Source organism: Panthera onca, chromosome D4, assembly GCF_046562875.1.
Source record: "Panthera onca isolate mPanOnc1 chromosome D4, mPanOnc1 haplotype 2, whole genome shotgun sequence".
NCBI lineage: Eukaryota > Metazoa > Chordata > Mammalia > Carnivora > Felidae > Panthera > Panthera onca.
In genome coordinates, this window is record NC_138351.1 from 26,547,695 (window position 1) to 26,574,133 (window position 26,439).

Below are 26,439 nucleotides of genomic sequence, written 5' to 3' on the forward strand. Positions count from 1 at the left end.
CTAGAAATTGTGGAGACCTTTGAAAATTAATACAAGACTTTTTTCATTACCCCAAACCTACTCTGTGCCATCAAGATCATCCCCAGAGGCTCTTTCGCTCAGCCTCTTCTCCTAAGTCAGATTAAAAAAAAAAAAAAAAAATGTAGGACAACAGTTGAGAAAATACAGGTTGGAAACTGGGTCATTTTTGTGAAATCATCCCTCTCTGCCAGTACCAATTTTGAATTCTTTCTCAGAATTAAAAAACAAACAAGCAAACAAACCATGTGGAACAATCTGTGGCAGATGGTTGTTTCGGCTCTAGGTGAGTTTTGTCATTATACTCTGGGACAGAAAACTATTGCTTTGGAAAATCATCTGTTATTTCAGTGAACTGCCAGCGAGGAACTATGGTAGCTGAGATGGCTTGGGGTGGGTTTTTTTTTCTTTTTTTTCCCTAGAGATTAGTACATACACATTCTCCATTGGAATCCTGTCGAATTTTCGCTGCCATGACACTGAGGATAAAAGAGAACTCTAGCAGTTCATTGGTGTGGGAGAGGTGAGATGGAATTAAGTTTGAAGCAGAAGTTAGCCCTCTTCTCCAGGTTTGTCTTCCCCTGGAAAATACAGCAATAAACAGCTAAACCATGGTGTTCATTACCAGCACAAGTCCCTAATTAATTTATTTTATGTTAATTAAGTTTATAATTATATAGTAAAACATTTACTTTCTCCCTCAAGAAACTGAATCTTCTGAAGGGGCTTTGTGACTGTAATTTAGGTGCAATTAGCCAGTTAAATTTAGTTAGGGTTTGGTTCATTCGCCTGCTGCCGAAAGATGCTAGATAGGAGGAAACGGGCAATGTCTCGGAAGCAACTCTGGGTCCAGAGGATGTGTGACAGTAGGCTCGCCCCTGGGCTCTGGGCAGCTAGTGTGGGTGTCTAGGACAATCAAGATGTGGTTTCCTAATTATCATCTCTGTACATTCCTCAGTTGTGGAACTATGGATTTCTATAGCTATGGATGGAGGTAAAACATTTCTTTGGGGCTCTGGAATTGGAACGGACGCCATGGAATGGTTCTCAGACATTTTCTGCCATGGTTGTGAAATCCCTGGCGCTGGCCAGCATTCTGACTCAGAGTGGTATCACCAGGCACGGCCGCCATTTTGGCCTCGAAAGACATCTTGCCTGCTGGGAAAGGGAGTGATCCGGCACGTGACTTCCCGTGGCTCTGACATTCGTGGTCCAGCATCCCCAGGGCTTCTCACTGAGAGGTGGCCACTATTCCAGGCATGCGAAGATGGAATTTTTGAGAAAAGTTGCCTTCTGTGAGATTTTACATCCCAGCTCCTAACAAAGAGTCTTATTTAGGCCTATCATTGAAAATACAGTTGAAGGTAATAATTCGCAGTGGTCACTGGAGCTTGTGTGCAGGATTAGAGCTCACTGCTCAGGCCTGTGAATAGAAATGTGGAAAGCATGAAGGCAGAGTTATTCTAGTGGGTAGTAGAAGAGCATCCCAGCAACACTCCAGTGGTTGTGGTAACAAGGGTTCATCTATTTGAAAGTCCCCTTGGTGTTTGAAGCATTGATTTCTTGGTGGATAACAGAAGTCCTTGCTTTGGAATGGAAGCTGAAGAAGTTTCTGTTCTAAAGTGCCAAGCTGGATGACACTAAGCTGCATTCAGCTAAGCTGAATTTTTAAAAATTTTTATTTATTTGTGTTTTGAGGGAGAGAGAGCCAGCAAGCGTGAGCACATGGGTGGGGAGGGGCAGAGGGAAAGAGAGGGAGGAGCTTAAGCAGGCTCTGTGCTCAGTGCAGAGCCTGACATGGGGCTCGATCCTACGAGCCTGGGATCTTGACCTGAGCCGAAATTAAGAGTCCGACACTCAACCGACTGAGTCACCTGGTCACCTCACACGAGACAATTTTTAAAAGACACTTGGTGTCATGTCATCATGATGGGAAGTGGTTTATTTCTTTGTGATTGATTAATAAATGAAACATTTACTTAAGTCAAAAACACATGACTACTTAACCCCCTCCTACCTAAATGTTTTCATCTGTAAAATAGAAGCACTAAGCTCCTTTTCACTTCACAATAAGCAAATGATAGCCCCCTTCCCAAAAGAAGTATGTGAAATATGACTTATATATACTTGGAAAGGTATATGGAGACTAGATTTTTACAAATAGTCATATTTCTCTTCCTTAACATTATTTAAAAAAAATTTTTAAGTTTATTTATTTTGACAAAGACAGAGACAGCACGGATGGGGGAAGGGCAGCTAGCGAGGGAAAGAGAGAATCTCAAGCAGGCTCTGCACTGCCAGCATAGAGCCTGATGTGGGACTCGAACCCACGATGCCATGAGATCATGACCTGAGCCAAAACCGAGAGTCGGACGTTAGCTGACTGAGCCAGCCAGGCACCCCATCTTCCTTACGTTATTTAATAATATTTTAAGAAATGGTGTATCTTCATTTATGGTTGGGACTTAGATTTAATGTTCTTTGCCCCCCAAACCAAAAAGAAACAAAAAGCAAACCACAGCAACACAGATCGTGGGGGCGGGGGGATTACTTGCAATCAATAAAGTACAACTTCGGTTGGGTTTGTACAGGGAAAACATCATGTTCAAATCCAGAACATTTTGGATTAGAAGTCTTAACAGACTCCTGGACATATTTTTGGTAAGTAATACATGTTTGATAAAACATAGAATCACCTGTAACGAGAGGGGTCATTCCAACTGTATTTTTTTAAGTCAGTAGACTAGTTTGGAAGTGCTAAGGCTTGGCACTTAGTCTAAATGTTAAGAGTCATAATTTGAGCAAGTGCCCTGAGCTGAGGATCTGGTATATGGGCATGGACAGTATTAGGTTCTCCTATTCTATTCAGCACAATATGTTGGATTTATTTCATCTGTGTCTTAGCGTTGGGTAACTGCAATTCAGAGAGGTCCACTGACATGGCAAGGGTCGCACAGCTTGGGAGGGGCAGGAGCGGGATCCACACCCAGGTCTGTCTGGCTTCAGGCTGCCTCTTGATGATGAGCCAGCCAGTTCTCTTTCAGGCTCCGCCGTGGAAATGGATCTATTAGCACACAATTGCCAAAGAAGATAAACATGTGGGGGTCACCGTACTTATAAAAATTCTAGCTCCAGGGGTAGCGGGAAGTAAAGGTCTAGGATCTTGTCTATGTAAACGGTGGATGATAAATGGCCGTAAATACGAATAAAGAAAAAGCACCATTTTATAATCCAGGCATACCTGCTGTGCACGGGTCATTGTACTGTGTCCTTTCATCCATGTGACATTTAAAATTTTTTTTTGGGGCGCCTGGGTGGCGCAGTCGGTTAAGCGTCCGACTTCAGCCAGGTCACGATCTCGCGGTCCATGAGTTCGAGCCCCGCGTCAGGCTCTGGGCTGATGGCTCGGAGCCTGGAGCCTGTTTCCGATTCTGTGTCTCCCTCTCTCTCTGCCCCTCCCCCGTTCATGCTCTGTCTCTCTCTGTCCAAAAATAAATAAAAAACGTTGAAAAAAAAAAAAAATTAAAATTTTTTTCCTGCTTTCCCGTAAGGTGGTGCATCTGTCCATCACGTGTTTGAACACCTCTCGCGTTTACGTAGATGGCGATTTCTGTTTTAAACTAAGAATGTGTGCAGGGTTACGGGGTAAATAGCCTTTCCCTTTTAATCACTTTGACTTAGCGGAGAACTTCCTGGAAGTTTTGGAAAGCATTTCTGAAAATAATGTCAGATGTTTGGGTACAGTAAATTTTCATTAAAAAGAAAAACAACCACCAGAATACATTGTTTTCCCAGTATCTTAGTTCTGGTTGATTCTTGGCATGGTTGCTATAATTCTTAACCAAGCTGTTATATTTAGTATGCCATATATGCCTTGCATGCTTTATTTAAAAAAGAAAATAAACTGTGAAATCTGGTGTGTGTAAAAATGCACTCTCTTTAAAACCCAGAGTTCTCTCCGTGTGGAGATTGTACCCGAACCAAAGGATGCGGAAGGGACTTGGAGGAGAAAGAATCTTGCTCGTCTTCCAGGAAGGGGTGTTGCCAGGTAGAACCACTGAGGTTGGCTCATGGCCAGCTGCCGTAAGATGCTGCCGAGGTGTTTCTAAGGATGGTGAGCTTGGGTGGCATGACAGCATGGACTTGTTCGAAAATGAGCTCTTTGAGTAAAGAAAAAGTGTCACTAGCAGCAGAGGCTTCTGGAACATGGGGTTAACTTACGTCAAGTCAGGAGCTCTGCTGGCTGCCTCAGTCTGAATGCATCCAAGGCTGTGTCTTAAGGATTGACTTTGCACTTCTCCGGCTTCTTATTGAGAATACACTTTCCATTTTACCGAGGGCTTTCGAGATGGGTTACCTGCGGCTTACAAGAGGCGTGCAGAGCCACTGACCGTGGCACCAGATCCTGAGGGGTCCGCCTGATGAGGAAGCATTTTTGGACTGTGAATCCTGTTCTTGGTGGTGTAAATGGTCTGGTACTCTTTGAATATTTGTTTTTTAGTGTTTATTTATTTTGGAGACAGAGAGAGACTGAGCGCGAGCAGGGAAGGGGCAGAGAGAGAGGGAGACACAGAATCTGAAACAGGCTCCAGGCTCTGAGCTGTCAGCACAGAAGAGCCTGACGCGGGGCTCAAACCCCTGAACCGTGAGGTCATGAACTGAGCCGAAGTCTGATGCTTAACCGACTGAGCCACTCAGGAGCCCCCTGGCTGGTACTCTTTCAGACTGATGAATGGTTCCGGGATATTCCCTTATAACCCTTGCTAGGGTGAGGGCTAACCTTTGGGGTTAGAGTTGGATACGCTTTTGCAGGGTCCAATCTGGGATTTTAAGTTGAGTTTCACAAAGAAGTGTCAAGTAACGTCCCAGGTAGTCTGGACAAGGGCAGGATGACTCTTCTTTCCAACCCAAAACTCCCCCTCTTGGAAAAGAGGCATGCGTTAGGTCTTGTTCTAGCAAGGTAACTTTGAGATGATGGAAGTCATTCTGCTAATGTTGCTTTGGGGAAAAGGCACCAGAGAAAAAGGGCATGTCTGGGTGAAGGACCTCCTTCCTGCCCCATGATGTGTTTGTCTGAGTTTGGGCACATCCACTTCTCTGGATAAAGGGCTGAGGCCAGATAGATATCTGTCAAGCTTCCTGTGTGTGGGAAGCAGATCCGTGACCTGGGAGCAGGACCCTGGGCAGTGGGAGGTAATGTCATTGCGTGGGGGCAGGGGACAGCGAGGAGGAAGTGATGTAGCAGCAACACAGGGGAGAGGAAACCATCGCGGGGCTGGGGAGTGACCCCATGAGCCAGACTCCTTGAAAAGCAAGAGCTGTGTTCTCAGAACGTGGACCTGGTGGCTTCACCTCATCTGTGCCAGATCCTAGGATGGCAACCTACCTTCAGAGAAGTCCATCACCAGACAGAACAGAGTCTTGCTGGTTTTCCTGCTCTGGGGCAGATTTGGGTAACTCATATTTATTGTAGTCAGTTCACAGAGATGATCAGTCCCACCTATCTTTGCTTTGCATTCTGGAATACTTGGTGGTTAGGGGAGGTTTCATTATCATGGGCCCTTAGCTCATTTAAATGGAGATGAGATTTACAAGCTACCTCTGTTCAAGAGAAGACAATTTGTTTGATCCTCTCTCTGCTTAATTGGAACCATTAGTGGATCTGACCTCCAGACTTTGCAACCATAGGCAGAGACGATGCACACAAAAGCCCCCGTCCCCCACTGCTGCTTTCTTCAAGCATCCTGACCGTGAGCCATCTTCAAAGTTTGTTTCTGAAGTAGTGCTTGGAGGGCCCAATGAAAAAAATGGTGCTCCAGGACAGATTTAATGTTTACTGACTCTCTTCCTTTGTGGATCAGCTCAAACTTGGACCTGGACTCCGAATCCTCTTCTGTGGCTTTAGGATATCTCTTGCCACTCTCCAGTAATTACAGTCACCCCCTTACACGCTTGAGGTCTCCCACATGTGTTGACGACAACTACTGTTTCTTGAACTCCTTCTCCTCTTTCTGCCCTTCTCCCCTGCATCCCCGGCTTTCTTCTTCGGCACCACCGTCATCATCATTGTCAGGCAGGCGATGGCCGACCCACGGCGCTTTGTTTCCTCTTGCTTGTTTTATGCCTAATTTACTTTTCTAGAAGTGTATACCTGGTCGGTGTGCCGTGGTTTAAAACCACACTTCAGTTGAGCCAGGCAACTCCCACTGTGTATGTGTGATGTTGCAGGTTTGACGTTGTTATAGGTTAACTGAGTAATAGTTTTTATGCCGTTTGTCTTTTATTTGGGTGTGGCAGGTTCTAGTGCTCTGGCTTTTTGTGCACTAGGAAGAATCACTGGCTACAGTATTTTGGCAAAAACAAATCTAGACACAAGCCTCGAGTGGCAGCTGTGAGTGCATGGCCTTCTGGAATGAAATTTATAATGCCATCCCTATGTGTCCTGAATGTTTGAGTCACTGGCAAGGCTCTCTGGTCTCAGAATCGTGGAACAGTGTCTTTAAGAAGATGCCACTTCATGTAACAAAGAGCTACCCTATGGATTTTGCATTGTATACATATTGAAGTAAGCCAGAAGGCTAGACACGCCCCCTAGGAGAACAATAGATTGATTTGGGTGTCTCAGTGTGGTTGTAGTGAAAGCCTTCATCTCAGTGCCCCTGAAACCACAAACTCCCATCTTTTTTTTTTTTTTTTTTCTACTCCACTTGTAGAATTTTTAAGAGACGCCACAGATGGAGCATGGCATCAGTGTGTGGATGTGCTCCCCATCCTGTGTGAAGTCCCTGACGTGGTAGTAGTTGAACCCTTGGACACTTGTCATCCGGCCCTGCCGATCAGACCACGTCCTCCTTAGAATCATTAAATTTTAATTGTGCAATAGCTTTGGCTTTCCTTATACGTTCGAGCTTTGCCAAGAACTTTGTGTTTCCTGCTTCGGTTTTCAGCTAAATTATGTAAAGTCAAACCAGAACTTTAAAAAGCTTTGCTGACCATCCTCAGCCATTTAATTTTAGTTGTTCTTCTTTAGCTAACAAATGACAACAGTTGTCTTTGTCCAACGCCCACAATGGTTTTGATCATCACAAGAATTTGAATAAACTAAGTCTGGCACCTTTTCCCCAGGAGCTTAAAATGCTTCAGGAGGTACTCACTGGGTGACCGCGTTTCTCACTGTAACCTTCAATATGCTTGTGAGCAAATATGTGATTTTATGCAGGAAGCTTTGAAGTGATTTGCTTAACCCAGTTACCAGTGAGAAACAGTAGTTCTTACCTTGTTTTGTACACTCTCCTCTTCTCCATTTTGGTTCTGTTACCGAGTACATCAAATGTCTTCAGTAGAACTCGAAGTTTAGACATCACTATTCTGAATCCCAAAATTGTATTCAGCCCTTGGTATTGCGCAAGGCGTTGTTGGCACAGAAGGTGGATAGACATTCTCTCTTTGCCCTCGTGTGGCCTGCACTCTGGGATACAGGAAAGTAGACAGAAAAGGGGTACAAGTTTAAAAAGATACAAAAGAAGGCCATGTGAATGAATGGAATAGAATATCCTAGAGGTTAAGAAGCTGGTCAACTAAACACTCGCAGAAGTGGCTTGGACCTTGCATGGACCTTTAAGCCTGGTCAAGGCTTCAACAAGAAGAGCATGCTTGGTGGAACAGGATCTTAGGGCGAGAGGTGGCATGTGGACAAAATACATCCTTGGGAAGGGAAAGGGGTGTCCGAAGGATGATGAAGCAACTTCCGGAATGAGCATGGAGAAGAAAGCACCAAGACCTGGCTGACATGTTGGGAAATTTCCACTACAGGTGCAGAGGATGCCATTTTAAAAGAGAGACCAATGGCCCAGAGATTCTGAGTTTAGATTTTGACTGTTTGATTCTATTTTTGGGTGACCTTGGACACATCACATTGGCCATGAGAGTTGAGTGAGTCACCTAGAAAATAAAAAAAGGCAAATGGCAAGGGACAGTTGGTGCAACCACAAACAGATATTAAATGCTCCACAAATGTCAAATTAGGATGATCGGCATTTAAGCCCCAGTGCTGAAATGAAGCAGGATTGCACCCAGCCCAAGTCTACCTTTATGACGAAAAGCTGTTTGCACCCACTGTTTTCAAGGCACCCAGTGTTATGAGAACATAGGAGTTTATTCTTTGATTTTACCCAGCCCAAGTCTACCTTTATGACGAAAAGCTGTTTGCACCCACTGTTTTCAAGGCACCCAGTGTTATGAGAACATAGGAGTTTATTCTTTGATTTTACCCAGTAGACATTTTCCAGAAGGCTCAGGAGGCATTTGCTTTGCTCTCCGATGAAGGGGGGTCGCTACCCTGGCACCCTGGCCACCATACGGTCTCCAAAGTGGCACCATGCCACGCGGATGCCCAAGTTGGCAGTTCCCTACTTGAATTTTCCAAATGAGATAAGATTTGCTTTTTTAGACAAACAGCTGCATCTTTCTTTCATTCCCTCTGCTTCCTTTCCACTCAGCAGTTTTCCTTTTTGCTCCAGATAAATTGCTGCTAATTTAAATGGGCTGCAGATCCTTGCCATTTTATGGCTGATTGCTTCTGAGTTATAGGAGGGAAATGTGTGCACGTTTGAATGTAAATAAATCTAAATGGATCGGAAGCCAGTGGTAAAGAAAGCACAGTGCTTCGCTGACCTTCAGCTCCCCACCCCAGTCCATCCCTTTGAAGAGGTCAAAGAAATCAGCAAATAGCAGAGACTGACTTTTAGGGCACATCCGGGGTTTTTTCTCTGCTTTCAACTTTACACCACATTACTGACAGCACCTGCTTTATCCTTGTTCTTATTTAGATCAGCCAGTGCAAGCAGCGGCAGCAAAGTTTCTCTGAAGTTTTTTTGATAAAGGAGCTGTTCTCACGATAACTACCATGCACCATCGGAATGCTGCAAATCCTTCAGAATGTCACATTGTCAAAATATCTATATTTCAGGCTCAGAAGCTAGACAGCTCGTTTGGCTGCTAAACCCGCAAGATGTTCAGCCATTTGTTGTGGTCTAAAAACTTTCCCCCTCACTAAGAGAAAATAATTATCTATTGTTTTATATCATTTTGTGGCCCCTTTCTTAGGTTTCTTGGAACATGAGTGGGCAGAAGTCTTGAGATCCTGGTGGGTAAATTGGGGAGCTGATTGAATTTTACTATCAAGCCCTTAGAAATAGGAAGCATTGGATACATTTCCTTATAAAAGAGTCAAGTCTTTAAATCAAACTGGTTTTTCAATATATGGTGGCGTATCTTTAGTGTATCAACAGTGTGTGAAGATCAAGTGTATCCGAGAGGAGGCGGACTTGCCTTCCTTGAGGTGGGGGTGGGGAGAGGTAGTAACAGTTTGAATATAGACCTGCACATGGCTTATCATTGCGACAGACTGGCTTTTCCTTACACAGAAGACACTGCCTGTGTTATTCTGGTGGCTTTATTCCCTTCATTGCATGGGTAAGTGTGGAGCTGAGGTATGGTTCTGTGAGAAGCACACATCATGAAAGGCAAAGCAGTAGGACATTGAGGAGGGACACATGACATCAGTTTAAATAGGGGCAAATGCACTTGCAGCCTGAATGAATGACAGTCCAAAAGAGCTTGCATCTAGCAAAGCACATTGTTTCCCAGCTGTAATAAAGAGCTTGGCTGTGTCTGGGGGAAGGAACATGGCAAACAGAAGCAAAGGAACGGGCCCCTCGGTGGCTCAGTGGGTTGAGTGTCCAGTCTGGGCTCAGGTCATGATCTCGCGGTTCATGGTTCATGAGTTTGAGTCCCCCATCAGGCTTGTTGCTGTTAGCACAGAGCCGCTTCAGATCCTCTGTCCCCCTCTCTCTGCCCCTCCCCCGCTTGTGCTCTCCCCCCCAAAAATAAATATATATATAAAAAAAAAAACAGAAGCAAAGGAAGAGTGGTGTGGGTCCTGCTGTAAACTCTTGGACATGGGTAAACTCTTAAGAGTTCCTATTCCATGAACCCATTGGAAATAATAATAATAATAATAATAACAGTTTAATCTATTCTGTTATTATTATTATTATTATTATTTGAAAGTCAAAAGCTTTTCAAAACCGAATGTACAGAGAAAGTAGTATGTTGAATCAACAAACCTTTTGGTTTGGGGATTGTGTCTTCTATTTGTATCACCAAGTTCCTTCTGTTTTTATTGGCAAACTTGATATCCTAATATTAATCCTATTGTTTTAGCGGGAAGGAATTTGAGACCCACCCTCTTCGAAGGGGAAGGTGTTTGGTTAATTTGGTACACTTGTCCTGTGTGCATTACGGTGCACTCTTAAACTAGTGTGGCTCATGTTTGCCTGGAGGCTGAACTTATGGAAGGAGACTAGAGTCTGAAATGAAGGCATCTTAATCAGCACTACCATGGGCTTCCTAAATTCTCAGTGCTTTGTGAGTGATTAAAACCATAAACGATGTTTGGCGTCTGCACTGAGAGCTTTTGCTGAGACTTGGAAGGGCAGGAGAGAGAAGCGCCATGGAAATTAAGCTCTGTAGACTCTTTTAGGGTTGTTGTAAATGATGATGCAGATTGGTGGCGGTAATTACAGCTCTGGCGGCAGATGACACCAGCATTTGGCAGATCAGACACCAGGGTGAGGAAGATCCAGAGTCTGGAGGGTTGGGTTTAGAAGTGCCTTCCAAAGCTGAACTTGAAAATGTCTTGGGGGTTTCTACAATACCATCATCTATTTTGCCACTTAGGGATCTGATGAAGATTCGTGCAGACTACACACAGAATTGTATGTAATGAATCTCCCCTGTTCTTACTGGGTGTTCCTGGTCAAGTAGGAGGGATCTTGTCCTCTCTGCAGTGACACAATACAGTGGCTGCAGAATCAGAGCTTCTGGGTTGGAGTCTGTTTTCCATCACACACTTGTTGGGCCTCAAGCAAGCTGCTTTGCTCCCAGGGCCTCAGTTTTCTCATCAGTAAAGTGAAGGTGTTAATAGAACCTACCTCATAGGGTTATTATGAACTTAAAAGGGCTAATGTGGACAAACAGCTTGGAAGAACACCTGACACCAAGCGGATTAGCTGTTATTTATTATGCAAGCTATTTACTCATTCTTTTTTCATCTGTGGGGCAATTAAGTATTTGAGGTCAAGCAACTCCATTTTCTTTATTTTTGTATCATCTTCTGTGGTGTCTACTATTTGGTCAGTGCTCAATAAATGTTTGCAAGATTAATTATGATATATTATATATTTTATATATAATATATAATATATATTTTATATATAATATATAATATATATTTTATATATAATATATAATATATATACTATATGTCTTATATGTGCAACATATATATACACATGTAATATACCACATGTTGTATGCTGTATATCATATGCTATATAATAGATATTCCATCTATCTATGTCTGCGTGTCATGTATATGGTATGATCTATTGAATTTAGGCAATTAATTAATTATTTATATTAAGATTCCTGAAGAAGAATATAAACCTTTGTGTGGCCCAGTATTTCACACTAAAACTAGCCAGTTCTTTGATCTGGTGGCTGAGTAATTAAACAGATATTTTGGAAATAATTTGGAGAAATTAAGTGGGGAAAGAAGATCAGGATTTGGGTAGATATTTGTTGTTGAGTTTTATTTTTTTCCCCTATACATTAAAATTCTCCAGGGGTCATCTATATTGTACACAGATTTCTCCTCCTTAAATTAAGATGTTAACATCTTACACCGTTGTGGGTGGGAACTGTGTGCAGAAACCTTTTGCATATCTTTCCTGTGTTTTCTGTAAGTTTAAAACTAAGTGGCTTGATAATGAGATGCACACTTTCTCCCAATTTCTGTTCTGTTATCATATGTTACTTTATGTTTTAAAGCATATTCCATGTTGTGTCTTGATTTTGATTATTTATTATGTTCTTTTAAAAGTGATTATACTCGTATGTTAATTTTCATTGACTTTTGTTTTGAGCATGACTTATGTTTTATTTTGTGTTTCTTTTAGGTTTTGTTTTGTTTCATAAGATCCCACTGGATGGGTAGCTGAAATAAAGGAAAAGACAGAGAAGGGGGCGGTTGGTGCTTGTTGGTTGATGCTGCCTTGTAAGCTGGACTCTTGGGACGGGCATTGGCTTCTCCTGGGAGGTGCCGCGTAGCTGGGGTTTTCTGGTAGACATGCGTGGTGTTTGCAGGAGGTACCACACGAAGCCTGCAGATGTTGTGAGCTGTGTTTGGGGAGCACCATTGCAGAGGCAGCTCACAGGCAGCTAAGCAAACACTCAAGAAAACATCTTAAACTCATGCTCCTCTTTTGTTCTTACAATTGTTCAAATACAAAACTGAAATGGAATTCCATTGGATCATGCATCTCTTCTGAAAGGTGTGCTGGTTTGACCATACCGGAAATGTATTGATTTTTATTGTTTCTGTTGATTAAAGGTGAACTGCAAAGTTAAAAACAAAAAAATCTAAATTTAGGGACAGGTATAAGAACACACTAAACAGCCTAATCTCCATCTAACACGTAGGTTAGCATCGTTTTCTGTTGACGTTTAATGAGAACTGAATTCAGAAAGTTTCACTTTTCCGTCTACAGCGCAGTGACTAAAAGAGTTGAGGGCATCGCTGTGGGGACCTGGTGACCCCACCGAGAGGTTCTTCCCTTCACTGGCGATAAAACTCCAGAGTCATGCAATCAACGCTAATGATTTTTGTAAAGTTTATTAGCAGGCAGAAAAAAAAATAAAAAGCAGCTCTCCGGTAGGGGGCTATAGATTTAGGTTAGGCATAGTCAGTTTCAGGATAACTGAAAGAGTGAAATAGACACATATGGTGCGTATGTCCTTTTATTCGCCCCCTGCGATCCACCTGCTTTTTAGAAGTTTCCTAGTGAGAAGGCCGCAGTATCTCATGCTGTTCCCATGACAGAACTACAGCTTTTCTACTCTGAAAAGGTCTGCGGGCAGAATGGCTGGCCTGCTGGGAGCAGGAGACCATATTCTAAGAAGGATAGTCCCCTACTACATCCTACACTACTGCTGGTTTTCATGGGCAGGAAGGCTCTTCCTGACCCCAGCAGCACAGAGGTAATGAGAATGTGGTTTATCATGTCCAGCCTCGTTGCTGAGAGGGTAGCCTTGGAGATACAGAATCCTGCGCCCCAGCCTTAGTCCTAGCACGGACACCTGTGTCACTCATCTGGCCATTGCAGTGACCTTTGGTCCGTATCTGCCAGGTAGCATCCCTGTCCTGCGGCCAACTTTGGCTGCCCTTGCCCCATCTCACCTCACACTTTTCTTCTTAGGGGGACTCGGGAGCCAGGCCTGGACCATTTTGCTTAAAAATGCAATCAGCTCTGACTGTTAAGGCATGCTCATAGATGCCATGGCTGGATTGGAAACTTATTGGCGTTTGACAAAACAAAATCTTTTTTTGGAAATAGTTACTCAAGTTTTGCAGTTCAGCTTTAAGGATTTATAGATTTTTAACTAGTCCAACATGTTTGGAAACACTGTTTTGCATCCTGTGTAACCAAGGCGTTAATCTTAATAAACCAGGATCCATTTAGGCACCAACTGATATAAAAAGATGATCCATGATGAATATTTTATACTGTTATCTTTTACATTAGCCACTAAATATGTTATTGCTTGATACAGACATTTCACAGAGTCCTATGGATTACAGCATTTAACCATGCCTGAAAGAGGGGCAGTTTCTTCAAAACATACACAGGCTGCTTGTGCTCAAAAGTTTTCTTTCCAAAGACATATCTGAGCGGGAGAGCAGCTGGCCCTTGGTGGGGGTAGGGGGACCTGAATAGTCTCTGAATTCCCATTTTCTTGCTCGCTGCTGAATGACAGTTCCTGTCACTACTTAGATTTTGATCTTTCCCAAAGTTGTTGATTTGCAAAAAGGCCAGCTAATTGCAGAAATCACGAACCCTGCAAGAAAAAGGAAATTCACACTGAGAGTCGAGCAGTACACCAAGCATTCTTAAATATCGGCCATTCGGTGCAAGTTTTATATATTTATTTTTTCACAAAACCTTTTCTATTTGATTCTGTGGAACCAGAAAAAGGCAATGAATTGTTTAAGGACTATTTTGTGCATTGCCCAGACTGAAAGGGAAAAGAAAAGAATATTTGTCCTCAAAAGCTAGAAGATTTCCAGGGTAGATTTTTGTTTTAAAATGTAGAGAAGTGGACAGATAAGGCAATTTAATATATCAAAGAGCAGTTGACATCTCCTAGGGAACGATGAAAACAGCAGGCTATTAGAAAATTGTTTCATATGGTTCTTGTGTTCCTGGTTTTCATTTTTCTTTAATCCCCGAAGACCACAGCCAGTGACATATCTTCTCATTTCTATACTCTAGACCAACCCTCTTTCATCCTTTGCTTTTTTATGTCTCCTAAAAGAAATCTTTTTACAGCTTCCTAATGACACGTATCATGTATTTTTTCAGCATTAGAAAAGGACAAGAGGCATTTTTGTTGAAATTGAGTCTGTTGCCTCCCGCCCCCACAAGGACCTGGCGTTTCAGCGCCAGGCAGGTACCCTTCGTAAAGGACACGTGCTGGGTGAGCAGACACCCATCCCTGCAGAGAGGTGGCGGTCACCCAGCCTCAGCCGACTCCTGCTGACCGGGGAATGTGGCCCCAGGCTCCCCAGTCTTCTGATTCTTTAAGAGAAACTTGAAGTCTGTATTTTTTTTTTATGTGAAATGTCCCTATTTTTAAAAAGTTGGCTCAGTTATTTTTAAAACATTATGTAGGCCAACAAAACAACTGTGGGCTGCCCGTTTGTTACTTTTGTCTTAAAGCGACATCATTGTTCTCTCACTGTTTCCTACTACCTTTCCTTTGCAAACGCATTTCCTGGCATCGCCACTGAGAGCTTTCCCATCATTGAGGTTAGCACCCCAGTGATCCCTGGCATGTCACTTACCTCTGGGGCTCTCCTGCCACCTCCACCAGCTAGGGCCTTGGCTCTGTCACCCTGCCTGGGACTCTCTTCCGGCACTGTTTTCCCTCCATCCCGATTGGCCCTGCCTCTGCGTGGCCAGAGACAACCTAGCAAGCCCTTCCTCCTGTTTTATCTGACATCGCCTACTGTCACCAGTGTCCATGTCGCCTGGCCCACTTGGGAGTAACTGGGTTCAGGTGGGAAAGTACACAGCCCCGTTCATGGGCCCTTAACGTACCGTGTGGCCATTGGTAAACGGAAAATAGGTGTGCCACCTCAAGAGGTATGGCTCAGGGCCCGTACTTTGAATGGGGTCCCCCTGGGAGCCTGTAAGGCAGCTGGGACAGACTAAGAAACTACTCCCACTGGCATCCCCGATGACCCTGGTTTGAGGCCAAGGAAGGTGAATTTCCTCACAGGAAAAAATGAATCCCCACATACTTCGGAGACCATCGATTCCGGGGTTTTCACTCCTGGTCTTCCAGCCCAGACCCATTTCATTTTTGACCCATTGAGTGTCTTTCCAAAAGTAGGGGGCACAGACGAGAAGGACACAGTCCCAGCTCCACCCCGAATCTCAGAGCACCTTGGGGGTTGGCCTGAAGGTCACACAGAGTGGTTAGGGCTCCAGGTTCTGCCTCCCGCAGAGCAGAGGCCATGGTTACCAGTCTGAGGAGCAAAGGACTCAAGGCCAACAGGCAGGAAGTCAGCTCAGGGCCCCGTGCGAGGGTGAGCGTGAGGGAGGTGCACCTGCTTTGTCTCTCCTTTGTCTGGTCTCGTGATCTGCTTAAAACCCCTGACTTCTCTGTCCCTCTAGCAATCCAAACTGACTCCATGACAGGAGGGCTTGGTTTTATTTGCTTTCTTGGTTGCTTCGCACACGCTTTTTATGTTCATTGCAAAATGGGAACAAACACGAACGGGGCCTGAAGTAACTTCTCTCGTGCCACCGCGGAGCGGGATGAGGCACTCTTGCACTGTTAGGCTTTCTGCCTAGAACTTCTCCCTGGTTTTTGCCCAGTCCCCTCACCCGGCAGTAGATGTTCATTTTGTCTTGCATTGTCCAGACCAGGTGCAGAGGCGGGGGCACTGGAAAGACAGGACTCTGTGTCATGCAAGGCCTTCACTGCGTCAGGCCACGTGGGCTGTGCCCTTCCTGTCAGGCCAGGGTCAGTGAGGCCCCCTGGGCCCCTGCAGACTGGACTCCAAGGAAAGAAACTGGAACGGAGGCCACCGTTTCATTAAGTGTATCTGCTGTGCGCACACACCTACGGTGCCCACCAGCCATGTCAGATCTATTCAAGGGCCCCTGGGAGGGCTAAGGACTCTCCCGGACAGGGCAAGAATATCACTTTCTGTGGGGTGCTGCCAGACGGAATTAAGTGAACAGAACTCCCAACCCAGAGAGTGACACGAAAACAGTTGTCACAGAAGGCGGCTTTCCACTCCAGTTGGCCCATTTCCTCGTTTTGGTCGTCAGGGACAAGGGACCCTCCCGGCCATCTGATTCTGACAGGGAGATCACTCTGGGTTTAATTCAGGCTAATGCTGCAGTGGGGCCTTGGGATGGTCATTAGCGGACACCCAAGATGGGTTGCTACTGGCTGTGTCTGAATCCTTAGTTTTCACGGAAAAAAAAAAAATGCAGGAAAAGGAAAAGAACGGAGATTTTCGCCCCCTTTATTTTAAGACAGTCTATTTATGAATGGAGCATAATCAAATATAAAAGAGCAAGATTCCGTTCAGGATGTATAGGTATATCAAAGCGTCACGTTGTATCCTTTAAATACCTTACAATTTCACTTGTTAATTATACCCCAATACCGTTAAAAAGAAAATAAAAGGGAAAAATAATAAAACATTCCAGAGAGAGAAAAATCCTCAGGTTTCATTCACTTCCTGTTCACATCCACTTGCTGTATTGCTGTAATCCATAGGCAGTCTGTGAATCATCAGCATGCCCCGTTTTTCCCCATAATGTTCCAGGTTTTAAAGTCATTTTTTTCACGTTTCCTGTAAATAATGGATAATCATTTTTATTTTATTTTTAAGTGCTGTTTTAACAATGTGGATAGACCATAAATGTACTTGCTGAATTCATTCATTTTTTTTTTTAACAAGCCAATAAAGTTTTATAATTCATCTCCATGTGTCTTGCATTCTGTGTAGGGCCTTACAAACCTCTCTCTTCCTCAAACACATACCGTCACCCCGTGTGGCATTGGCAACGCTCAAGGCTAAAGGTGTCCGAAGAAAGAGTGTGAGAAACGTCACTCAGAGTTTTGGGGGAGTCCCAGACCCACTATATAGATCCTGGAATACATCTCCTGTCCCTCAAAAGGGACTTTTAAAATTCCCATCAATGTGAATTATACATTTACTGTGTACTGATTCTTGCATTGGATATGTTTTCATTGGCTAAGAGGCAATCCTCGAAAACAAACAAACAAAGTTCAAGGGAATGAAAGAAGGAAGAAAACAACTTACCTTCTGTGGGAAAGACCTTTGGTATTTTAAGAACTTGGAATGGCCCAGGTCCCAGCAAGGGGACACACTCAGTGCTCTGTCCCTCCATTCTCGGTGACTTTGTAGCCAGATGAATACGATGGCTTGTGCCTTCATGGAGGCAACAGAGAGGAAGCCAAGTGCACAGAGAGGTACAACGCCATCCAACCACAGCTGTGAGCGCGGTGGTGGCCACAGCTCACAGTCCTCTTGCCTCCATCCCCCGGATCGTCTCTTGTTCACGTTCCCCTTTTAGGATAGGACCAAAAAGGAAGGTCTGTAGGACCCCAGCTCGGATTCGTTTGAGTCTGCTTTCACCTTCTGGTGACCTTTAAAGGGTTTTGCTCTGCACTGAAGACTTCGGGACTGGAAAAACCGATCCAGTGTGACTTGATGTCTCATCAACCCAAGTACACTGACCTCTTCTGAGAGCCTGGTTAGTGCTGGTGACGTGTACTTTTTCTAAACGCCCTTCTAAACAGGTCTCATTGGGGATTCGGAGGTTGTGTAATAATTTGAGGCAGTAGGCAATGAACCCAGGCTGTGCAGATTTGAATCCCAGTTACACTCACAAGCTACCTGACCTTGGGAAAGATATTTCATGGCTCTGTTCTTCACGGGCTGATAAAACTTTTTTTAAGTTTATTTTTTTATTTTGAGAGAGTCAGAGTATGAGCGGGGAAGAGGGGCAGAGAGAGAGGGAGAGAGAGAATTCCAAGCAGACTCCATGCTGTCAGCCCAGAGCCCTAGGTGGGGCTCGAATTCATGAGCTGTGAGATCTTGACCTGAGCTGAAATCAAGAGTCGGACACTTAACCGACTGCGCCACCCAGGCGCCCGGAGATGATAATGTTAATAGCCCCCACCCACCGGGCTCTGATGTGGGCGGCACTTGGTGTCACTAATAAAAATATTTTGATGGACTTGGGTGTTCAGTTATGCTCAGTATCCCTCAGTACGTGCCCCGAATCCCAACTCATCTGTATGTGTTGGCCATATGGCGATTGTGTGGGCGCAAATAATGGAGTCCAGTGGAAGGGAACTTCACTCACTGGGTCATTCTGGATGTGGTCTGGGCTGTGAATCTGTCTCCAGAGTCACAGTGATTCTCCTCCTAGAGCCTTCACTCTGCCCAGGCAGTTCTTGCACATGTATTTTTTCCAGATTTTATTTTGATAAAATAAGAGAGTACAATTTGTTTGGACCTATATTATGATAGTTCGGTGAGTTGGAGTGACACTCTATTGTTTGAGGATTCTGGAAGAAAAAACGTTGAAGATCATACCCCAATATGGTCTGCCTCTTACTTTGTTAATTCAGAATTTTGGATCATTTGAACGGGGTCTACGTTAACGTTAACTTTCAATTATCCATATGAAAATCTTTGGAAATGAAGTGGCACCCTCGGGGCCCTGCAAGTGCCCAGCGGTCACTCCTACCGGAGCTAGAGGTTGAGTAGAGATTATTATCATGGAAAAGCAGAATTGTAAGATTAACCCATGACATCGTGAAGGCACCTGCCACGCCAGTAAGCCTCCTGCTATTTAAATGTGCGACTAACAAAGCCTGTGCAAATCTCGACTTAGAACTGTGTGGCACAATAGGGAGTTGCACACGTTTTCTAAATATTACTTTATGAAACAGAGAAGTTGCATCAAGCAGGGGTTCCTTGCTGATCAGCCAGTGCAAGCCCAGCGCATGTTTGTTTCATCCATTGTAACCGAGGACGGATTTATTGGTTTTGACTGTTCCGAGATGCATTTTCTCGTGGCTCTCGCACCGGAGTGCTCACGGCTCATTTGGAGCAGTCCTGACTCTGCGATGAGTAACAGCAAGGGAATCCACCTCAGTGGGGGTGGAGGTGGGGGTGAGGCAGGGGAGCTTGTCTGAGGACGCAGCATCCTGCCACCTTCAGGTAGAGCATCCAGACATTGGAACAAGTGGCAGAAGAGGCCCGAGCGGCTTCTAGCCTCTGAAACACAGCGAGGCAGAACAGCGTCTGAGTAGCTCAGTCTTGTGGATGTTCCGGTCCCCAAATATCTCACCTGGCAGCCAGTGACTGAAAGACACTGCTAAGGGCATGCGCTAATTTCCCGGTCATTTGGTCAAGCCCCCTGTCACACGGCACAAGACCCCCGGGGGCCTGTGTGTACTGAATTAAAATCTCTGTGCAATCATAAACTGATGAACAGTAAGTCCTCCCCCCTCCCTAGCCACTTCTTTTAAAATATTGATTGTGTTTCCCAGGAGGAAAGGAAAGACCTCTTGTGTGCTTAACACCTTTTCATTTCTTTTTAATAATTCTCATCATACGGTGTTTAGTCGCACTGAATTGCTAAATAAAAATGTAGGCCGTGGCTGCTTGGTTTAAAGATTAGCATCAGGCTTCAGGTAAGTTCATGCCATTTCACTAAAGACATTTGAGCCGGGGTGAGAAGTAGAGTCACCAGCACTGCTTTGCCTTTGGGGGGTGCTCTCAGGTTTTTTTCTTTTTTTTTAAATTTTAAAATATTTATTTATTTATTTGGAGAGAAAGAACACAAACAGGGAGGGGCAGAGAGAGAGGGAGGGAGGATCTCAAGCAGGCTCTGTGCTGTCAGTGCAGAGCCCGACTCTGGGCTCGATCTCGAGAACCAAGAGATCATGACCTGAAGTCAAGAGTCAGATGCTTAACTGACTTGAGCCATACAGGAGCCCTGAGTTTTTACATGAACTAAGGCGTGGACTACTGGGATGCTTCAGTCTTTACAAAGATTACTCCCTTGAAGGATTTTCTGTTTACTTAGGCTCCTGGATTAGGGGAGGGGGGGGGAGTGGCCTGTCCCTCACCCTCCTTCGGTAAACACTGAAATTGCATGCCATGTTCTACTCCCTGGGGTGGTGGTGTGCCGGCTCCCCTAAGCGTTTGACCAGCGGGGTGACTAGCAGGTGTCGGGTGGAGGGGAGGGGCAGGGGTGTATCTTCCCTGTTCCACACGGCGAGGTCTGTCCCTACCAGGGCTCATCCCTGCGCATCTGCAGTCCTGCTGGACAGGCTCCATCTTCTCTCCATCTGCTCCCCTCTATCCTTGTGGAGGGGAAAGCCTTCCCACTGTGGTCCGTCTCCAGGGTCTTACTGTCTCTTGTCTGTCCCTTTAACTTGCCCACACCTCTCTACATTGTGCCCACATCTCTTCATTTAAACCACTTGCACTGAGTTCTTTTTCCTTGACATGACCCCAACTGAAACGTAGACTAAATTCTTCATTATCTTGCTTCATCTTACATCGGGTCTATTCCAAATCTGGTATATATTTATTGCATCAGTTGTAGGTCAGACCATGAGCCTAGCACGGGAGGATCTACCACAATAAGCAGAACAGATGCCATCTTTGGCCTCATGGGCTGTGGTGTGATGGTAACATCTATAATACTGATGCTGTGATTGCATGAGTAGGGGAGGGGCAGAGAGAGGGAGAGAGAGTCCCAAGCAGGCTCCTCACTGTTAGCCTAGAGCCAGATGTGGGGCTCCCACTCGTGAAATGTGCGATCATGACCTGAGCTGAAATCGGGAGTCGAATGCTCAACTGACTAAGCCACTCAGGTGCCCCTTTCCCTTTTGTGTTAAAAATAATTACTCTCTACTTCTTCTGTAGTGCCCTTTCCACACAAGCCAAATACACGCAGAAACATGCTTTGACCTCTCTTTGTTTTTCACACATTAAAAATGTAGAATCAGTTGGGTGAAGTATTTGCATAGTAAAAACATGGTGTGTTTGTGTGTGTGTGCGTGTGTGTGTGTGTGTGTGAGAGAGAGAGAGAGAGAGAGAGAGAGAAAGGTACCAGCAAGGAAAGACACAATAATTCTCTGTCTTTCACACACACACACACACACACACACACACACACACACACACAGAATATTGCATACTTTAAGCCCTGTTTGATTAAATAGGAATTTAATCCCAGTACATACACCATCTGTACCATTATACCATTATTGCCTTCCCAATGCGCACCGTGCTGTAATGTTCCCAACCAGCTCCTTTTAAAAACTTTCCATATTGTATTTTTTGCTTTTTGTTTTTACTTCTTTATAAATAGCAAGAAGTTTCGCGGAGAAGAAATGATTACAAATCTCAAAAGGTTGGTGTTCCGTTCTGAGCTCCAAGATGTAAGGATTGAGTGGATTTCAAACTTGGCAAAATTTCTGACTTGGCAAATGCTTCCATCCTTATTTATGACAGCTTGGAAACTTCCATTTTCCAGGGCTTATAAACGATGCTGCTGATTTTGTCTCTCTTTTCTATTTTGCTGTGAATTATGAAATACCCAGCCTGAAGGTTTCCTTTTAACATTAACCCTCTTAGCAGAGTAAGAGTGCCGGTGTGTGTGTGTGTGTGTGTGTGTGTGTGTGTGTGTGGCTGTGTTCTTTCTTTTCTTGGTTGTAAGGCATGTTTTACGTATCTCATACAGGCAGTGTACCTCCCTTTCCCTGCTTTTCCACCAAATGACAATTGGAGATGTTGGGGTTTGAGGTATTGAGAATGAGAGTCTTGTGGTCTCCACTATGGCCACAAAGGGCTTCCTGGCCAGCAGTGTTCTAAGGGACTGTACATCTGATCCCCAAATAGTTTAACAGATGGCATTCTGGAGCAGGACAGGTAACACAGAACGTCTCTGAGAGTTTTTCCTGGAGGTGGGAGCAGGTGGTGGTTCAGGGGACCTCCCTGCCCATTTCCTTTGTGGAAAGTTGTCAAAATGGAATAAGTGAAAAAAACTTGTCTCCTCCTTCTTCTCCTCCCCGCCCTTCCTCTTCCTGCTTTTTCTTTTCCTCTTTCTCTTAACTCCTAATCCAGTTCCTTAAAGCCTGCTCATTTTCAGTTCTCATTGTAAGTACTTGCCTCTTCAGATTCATGTAACCACACAGAAGTTGAGAGCCTCGATCATTGGGTAGAGTTGACAGATTTTGCCGAATATAGGCAGGAGGAATTTTCAAATGCGGAACGTGTCCTCTGAGAGGCAGATGCCAAGATGGGATTGAAGCTGCCAGGATTCTAATCAGGAGAAACTCTTGTGTGAGAGAAGATGGGGAAGGAGCTGGGGAAGGCTGTGGGGGCAGCGGGCCGCAGGGCGAGCACACCTCGTGTGAGCGAGGGAAGGAGGTTAGGTCCAGTGCCCTAGGCTCCTTTCGCCCTGCGGAAGTGTGGGCGGGGCTGCCAGGGAGTCGTGGAGCCAAGTCAGTCATCAGAGGAGCTCCTCGGCTCCCAGGTTGGGTCTTCCTCAGTATGCGGTCCGACACCCAGTCATCGGTACTGGATCAGCCCATGGGGAGCATGGACCGTGTGCAAGTGAGGGAATGGGTTTCAGAGCACCTGTGGGCCTCAGGGTATAGTGCGGCCGTTGGTCAACTATGCTCTTGGACAAGAGGTGCTGCCTCATCTGACCTCCACTTAACCGATGCACTTGCTAGGCACGACTCCCCATCTCCCTATAAATGACAGTGACCTAGACGCTCACCTGGATGGTTGAGTTCCAGTGCTCAAGGGAACCCCTGCTTCCCTAAAGCCACTTACTAGCAGTTATCTTGGTTTAAAAGGCTTCAACTATGATCATCCTGTAAAACAAAGCAAAACAAACAAAAAAAGAAGTACACAGACCGGGCAGGTCAACATTTTGAACTGTTTAAAATGCCACTTTTGAGCTGTAGCCGTCCCTTTATTTATGGCAAAACTCGAAACGGCATCTGAAACCAAGATCTGTTTTTGTTTTTCTCGCCTGCATGCTCAAACCACAAGTGGTTTCATTTCCTTTCCTTTTGTGTCCGCCCTCGAATTTCCTGTCATGGCAGCTCTCCTTCCCGGTTCACCTTCTTTCAGGAGAGCGTTCATGGCAGCGCACGTCCACACCTCGCCAGGTCAGAGGAAAGCGCTCACGGTGGATGGGAGCCACGCATCTGCTTATCGGTTCTTCACCACCCCTGCTCTCCCACGGTTCAGTTGCTTTCAAGAAAAATGATGTCTTGTTCAGGTTGAACAGGCTTTGCTGAGTACTTTCGGGGTGTTCGACCACGGTTTGGCCGCTCCAGTGGCTACAGAGACCTAGATAGGTCATGTAGGAGTAGGCGGGTAGGTGGCCTGGTGGGGACTGGCTCGTGCGCTGGTAGAGCACCGCCCCCCCCCCCCCCCGCCCCGGGTTGCCCCACCTCTTTGCTGTGTCAGACCACAGGCTCAGAGCCACCAAATCCGATTTTCCAAAACCAGGGGAGATCTGGGTTTTTCTGTGACATTTCCCAGTTTTTACATGCTGGCAAGACCCCTCACATTTTTTACAGCCTCTGTGAGCCAAACTAAACATGTCTTTTGCCAAATTTTGCCTTTTGTGACCCTTCTGCTGGATGTTCTGCTCATCGCTCTCAAGATACGGTTCCTCCACAGCATCGTTGAGCAGATGCTGGTCTGCGGCCAGGCTTCCTGGAAGCAGACACAGATGAAGATTCACAGAGGAAGCATTTATTAAGGGTGCGCTCCAGGGCACCCTGGGGAGGGAGTGGACAAGGCAGGACTGGGAACGGTTGGCTAAGCAGGAAGATGATTTCAGGCCTAGTTTCTTGGAAGGAGAACTCTGGAGTGTAAGTTGCACCCCAGAAATCTGAGAGCTGGGCTTTCATATTCTTGCACCCACCAGCCATTGGATGAGGGTCAAAAGAGGCAAAAATAGGCTTCAGTAGTTTAAGGGCAGTCCTCCAGGAAGGAGACCCTGGCAGGGACGGCGGTGGACCCAACAGAGCCTAGTACAGCCTACCTCCAGAGTGGTGGGTTTACCCAAGCCAAGTGGTAATGAGAACCACATATCAAGTCAGAATTCGAACCCTGATCTTCTGATTCCAGTCAAGTCCAGTGCCTACTGACTTTTCTCAGATGTTATTTCATGAGATCGATGTGCAGAATTCAGATTATCTCAGACCCTGACTAGTTGTGTGTTGGACCCCACTCCCAGCTCGTCTTTTCTCTAGGATGGTATGGCTCTCTGGACGAGGAAGGGCAGGTGGTTAGGAGCTAGGAAGGAGCTCTGGAACCAGCAATGTTCTAGACAGCTCAGCCTGGGCAACCAAAAGCTGGAGGCAGCTCCCCGCTCTAAGTTCTTTCTCTTTACTGAATTTGCGGATTTCACATGTGAGATGTGGGGGGAGCTTGGGGATGCCCTGTGCTGCAATGCTGAGTTCTGGGCCTACAAGACATGGCCGCCCTGCTGCTGGTGAGGTGGATCTCTCTGGGAAATAGGTCAGTGGTTTATACATCTTGCATGATTCACACCTAGAGTGCACAGTTTCCTTTGGAGAGTTTAAAACTGTTCGTGTATTTCATTTAAAGATACACCTTCTAGGCGCGCCTGAGTAGCTCAGTCGGTTAGGCGACCAACTTCGGCTCAGGTCATGATTTCACTATTTGTGAGTTCGAGCCCCATGTCAGGCTCTGTGCCGACAGCTCAGAGCCTGGAGCCTGCTTCAGATTCTGTGTCTCCCACTCTCTCTGCCCCTCCCCTGCTCACACTCTGTCTCTCTCTCTGTCTCTGTCTCTCTCTCTTGAAAATAAACGTTGGGAAAAAATAGAAAAATACACCCTCTGAGCTTCAACTTGTTCCCCTTGAGAGAAATCCAGCAAGTGGGGAGAAAAGGCAGAAGCTACTGCATCATCTGCTGAGGGACAGACATCCCTGGAGTTTGAGGGTCCCAAAGACAAAAAAGATCAGTTTTACTTTTATGTTTATTTATTTACTTTTGAGAGAGAGAGAGAGAGTGAGAGAGAGAGAATCTTAAGCAGGCTCCAAGCTCTGACCTGTCAGTGCAGAGCCCGACATGGGGCTTGAACTCACAAACCGTGATACCATGACCTGAGCCGAAGCTGGACACTTAACCAACTGAGCCACCCAGACGCCCCAAGATCAGGTTTTTTTTAACTGAATCCGCCATGTCTGCCCACACAGCCCTTGCCCTGTGTCCTGTGCTGTGGCTCACACCTCGCCGGTCCTTCCAAACCTCCAGCCGAGCCAGGACACCTTCCTTGCCTTTGCTTCTTGTGTGCCGTCCTGAGATCAAGCCACCACGTCTTTCTCCCTGAAATCTCTCAAGCCTGCCTGGGGTTCCGCACTCCCACCCCGCTGCCTTCCTTCAGGCCACCTGTATTTGAGAGGGGCAGACCGGCTTCACCTTTCTCACCACGCTTGCCAATTTTGTGAGTCCGACATTTCCCTCCCAAAATACAGACTTGAGCTAGTCGGTCCTGGGCTCGTTCTGCTCTGGCAGCTCACGTAGCTAAGTAGATCCAGTCCCCGCTCCCCAAATGGGGTTTCAAGCTCCCAGAACATTCTTCCTCCAGCCCGTCTTTTCTACCATGCCTCCCCACCACCTCCGTGCTTCCCCAACTTGCTCACCGCACCTAGTTTGACCCTCTGAGTCCTCCCACGCGTGACCTTGGACTTTGCACTTCACTCTCCAAGTCCCTGATTCCTCAGGGAAACAAGGGCAGCAGTTATCTACCTTGTGGGGTGACTGGGAGAATTTAATGGGAAAAGTATAGCAAGTGGGCAGGACAGCCTGGGACATGTTGTAGGTGCTCCGTAAATAATAACATTGTGAGGATTATCATTACTGGAGTACCTTTCCAAAGTCCAGCTGTGCTCCTGCCTCCCATCTAGAAGCTTCCCCAGAGCTGCCCACATGGCAGCGACACCTTTTTACCTACAGTCCCGTAATAGCCTTGGGCTGTATTTGATCATCTATCCAAGGCACTGGGCCACACACCATTCCTGTTTGAGGACTCATGTGCTTTTGAGGAAAGAATGAAATATCTATAATTCTTAGTTGAGTTCACTTCTATTGCAACGTGAGAATGTTCCTGGACAAAGCTGAGGCCTCAGGCTTGATCAGAAAAAGGGAGCCTCTGAGGTGAGGAAG

The 26,439-nt window shown here is 45.6% G+C and overlaps 1 protein-coding gene across 5 annotated transcripts in view; it reads left to right on the forward strand.

Annotated features, from left to right (window-relative positions):
- Window positions 1-26,439, forward strand: part of NTRK2 (neurotrophic receptor tyrosine kinase 2) — a 335,421-nt gene that overhangs the window by 119,382 nt on the left and 189,600 nt on the right. Inside the window, exon 12 of one of the 5 annotated variants that reach the window (XM_060609950.3) lies at window positions 12,039-17,143. The exons of the other annotated variants lie outside the window; for them this stretch is intronic. Within the exon in view, the coding sequence (XP_060465933.1) occupies window positions 12,039-12,076 (38 nt within the window). The 3' untranslated portion in view covers window positions 12,077-17,143. Of the gene's footprint in view, window positions 1-12,038; window positions 17,144-26,439 lie in introns of those variants that run through there. 5 annotated transcript variants of the gene reach the window in all.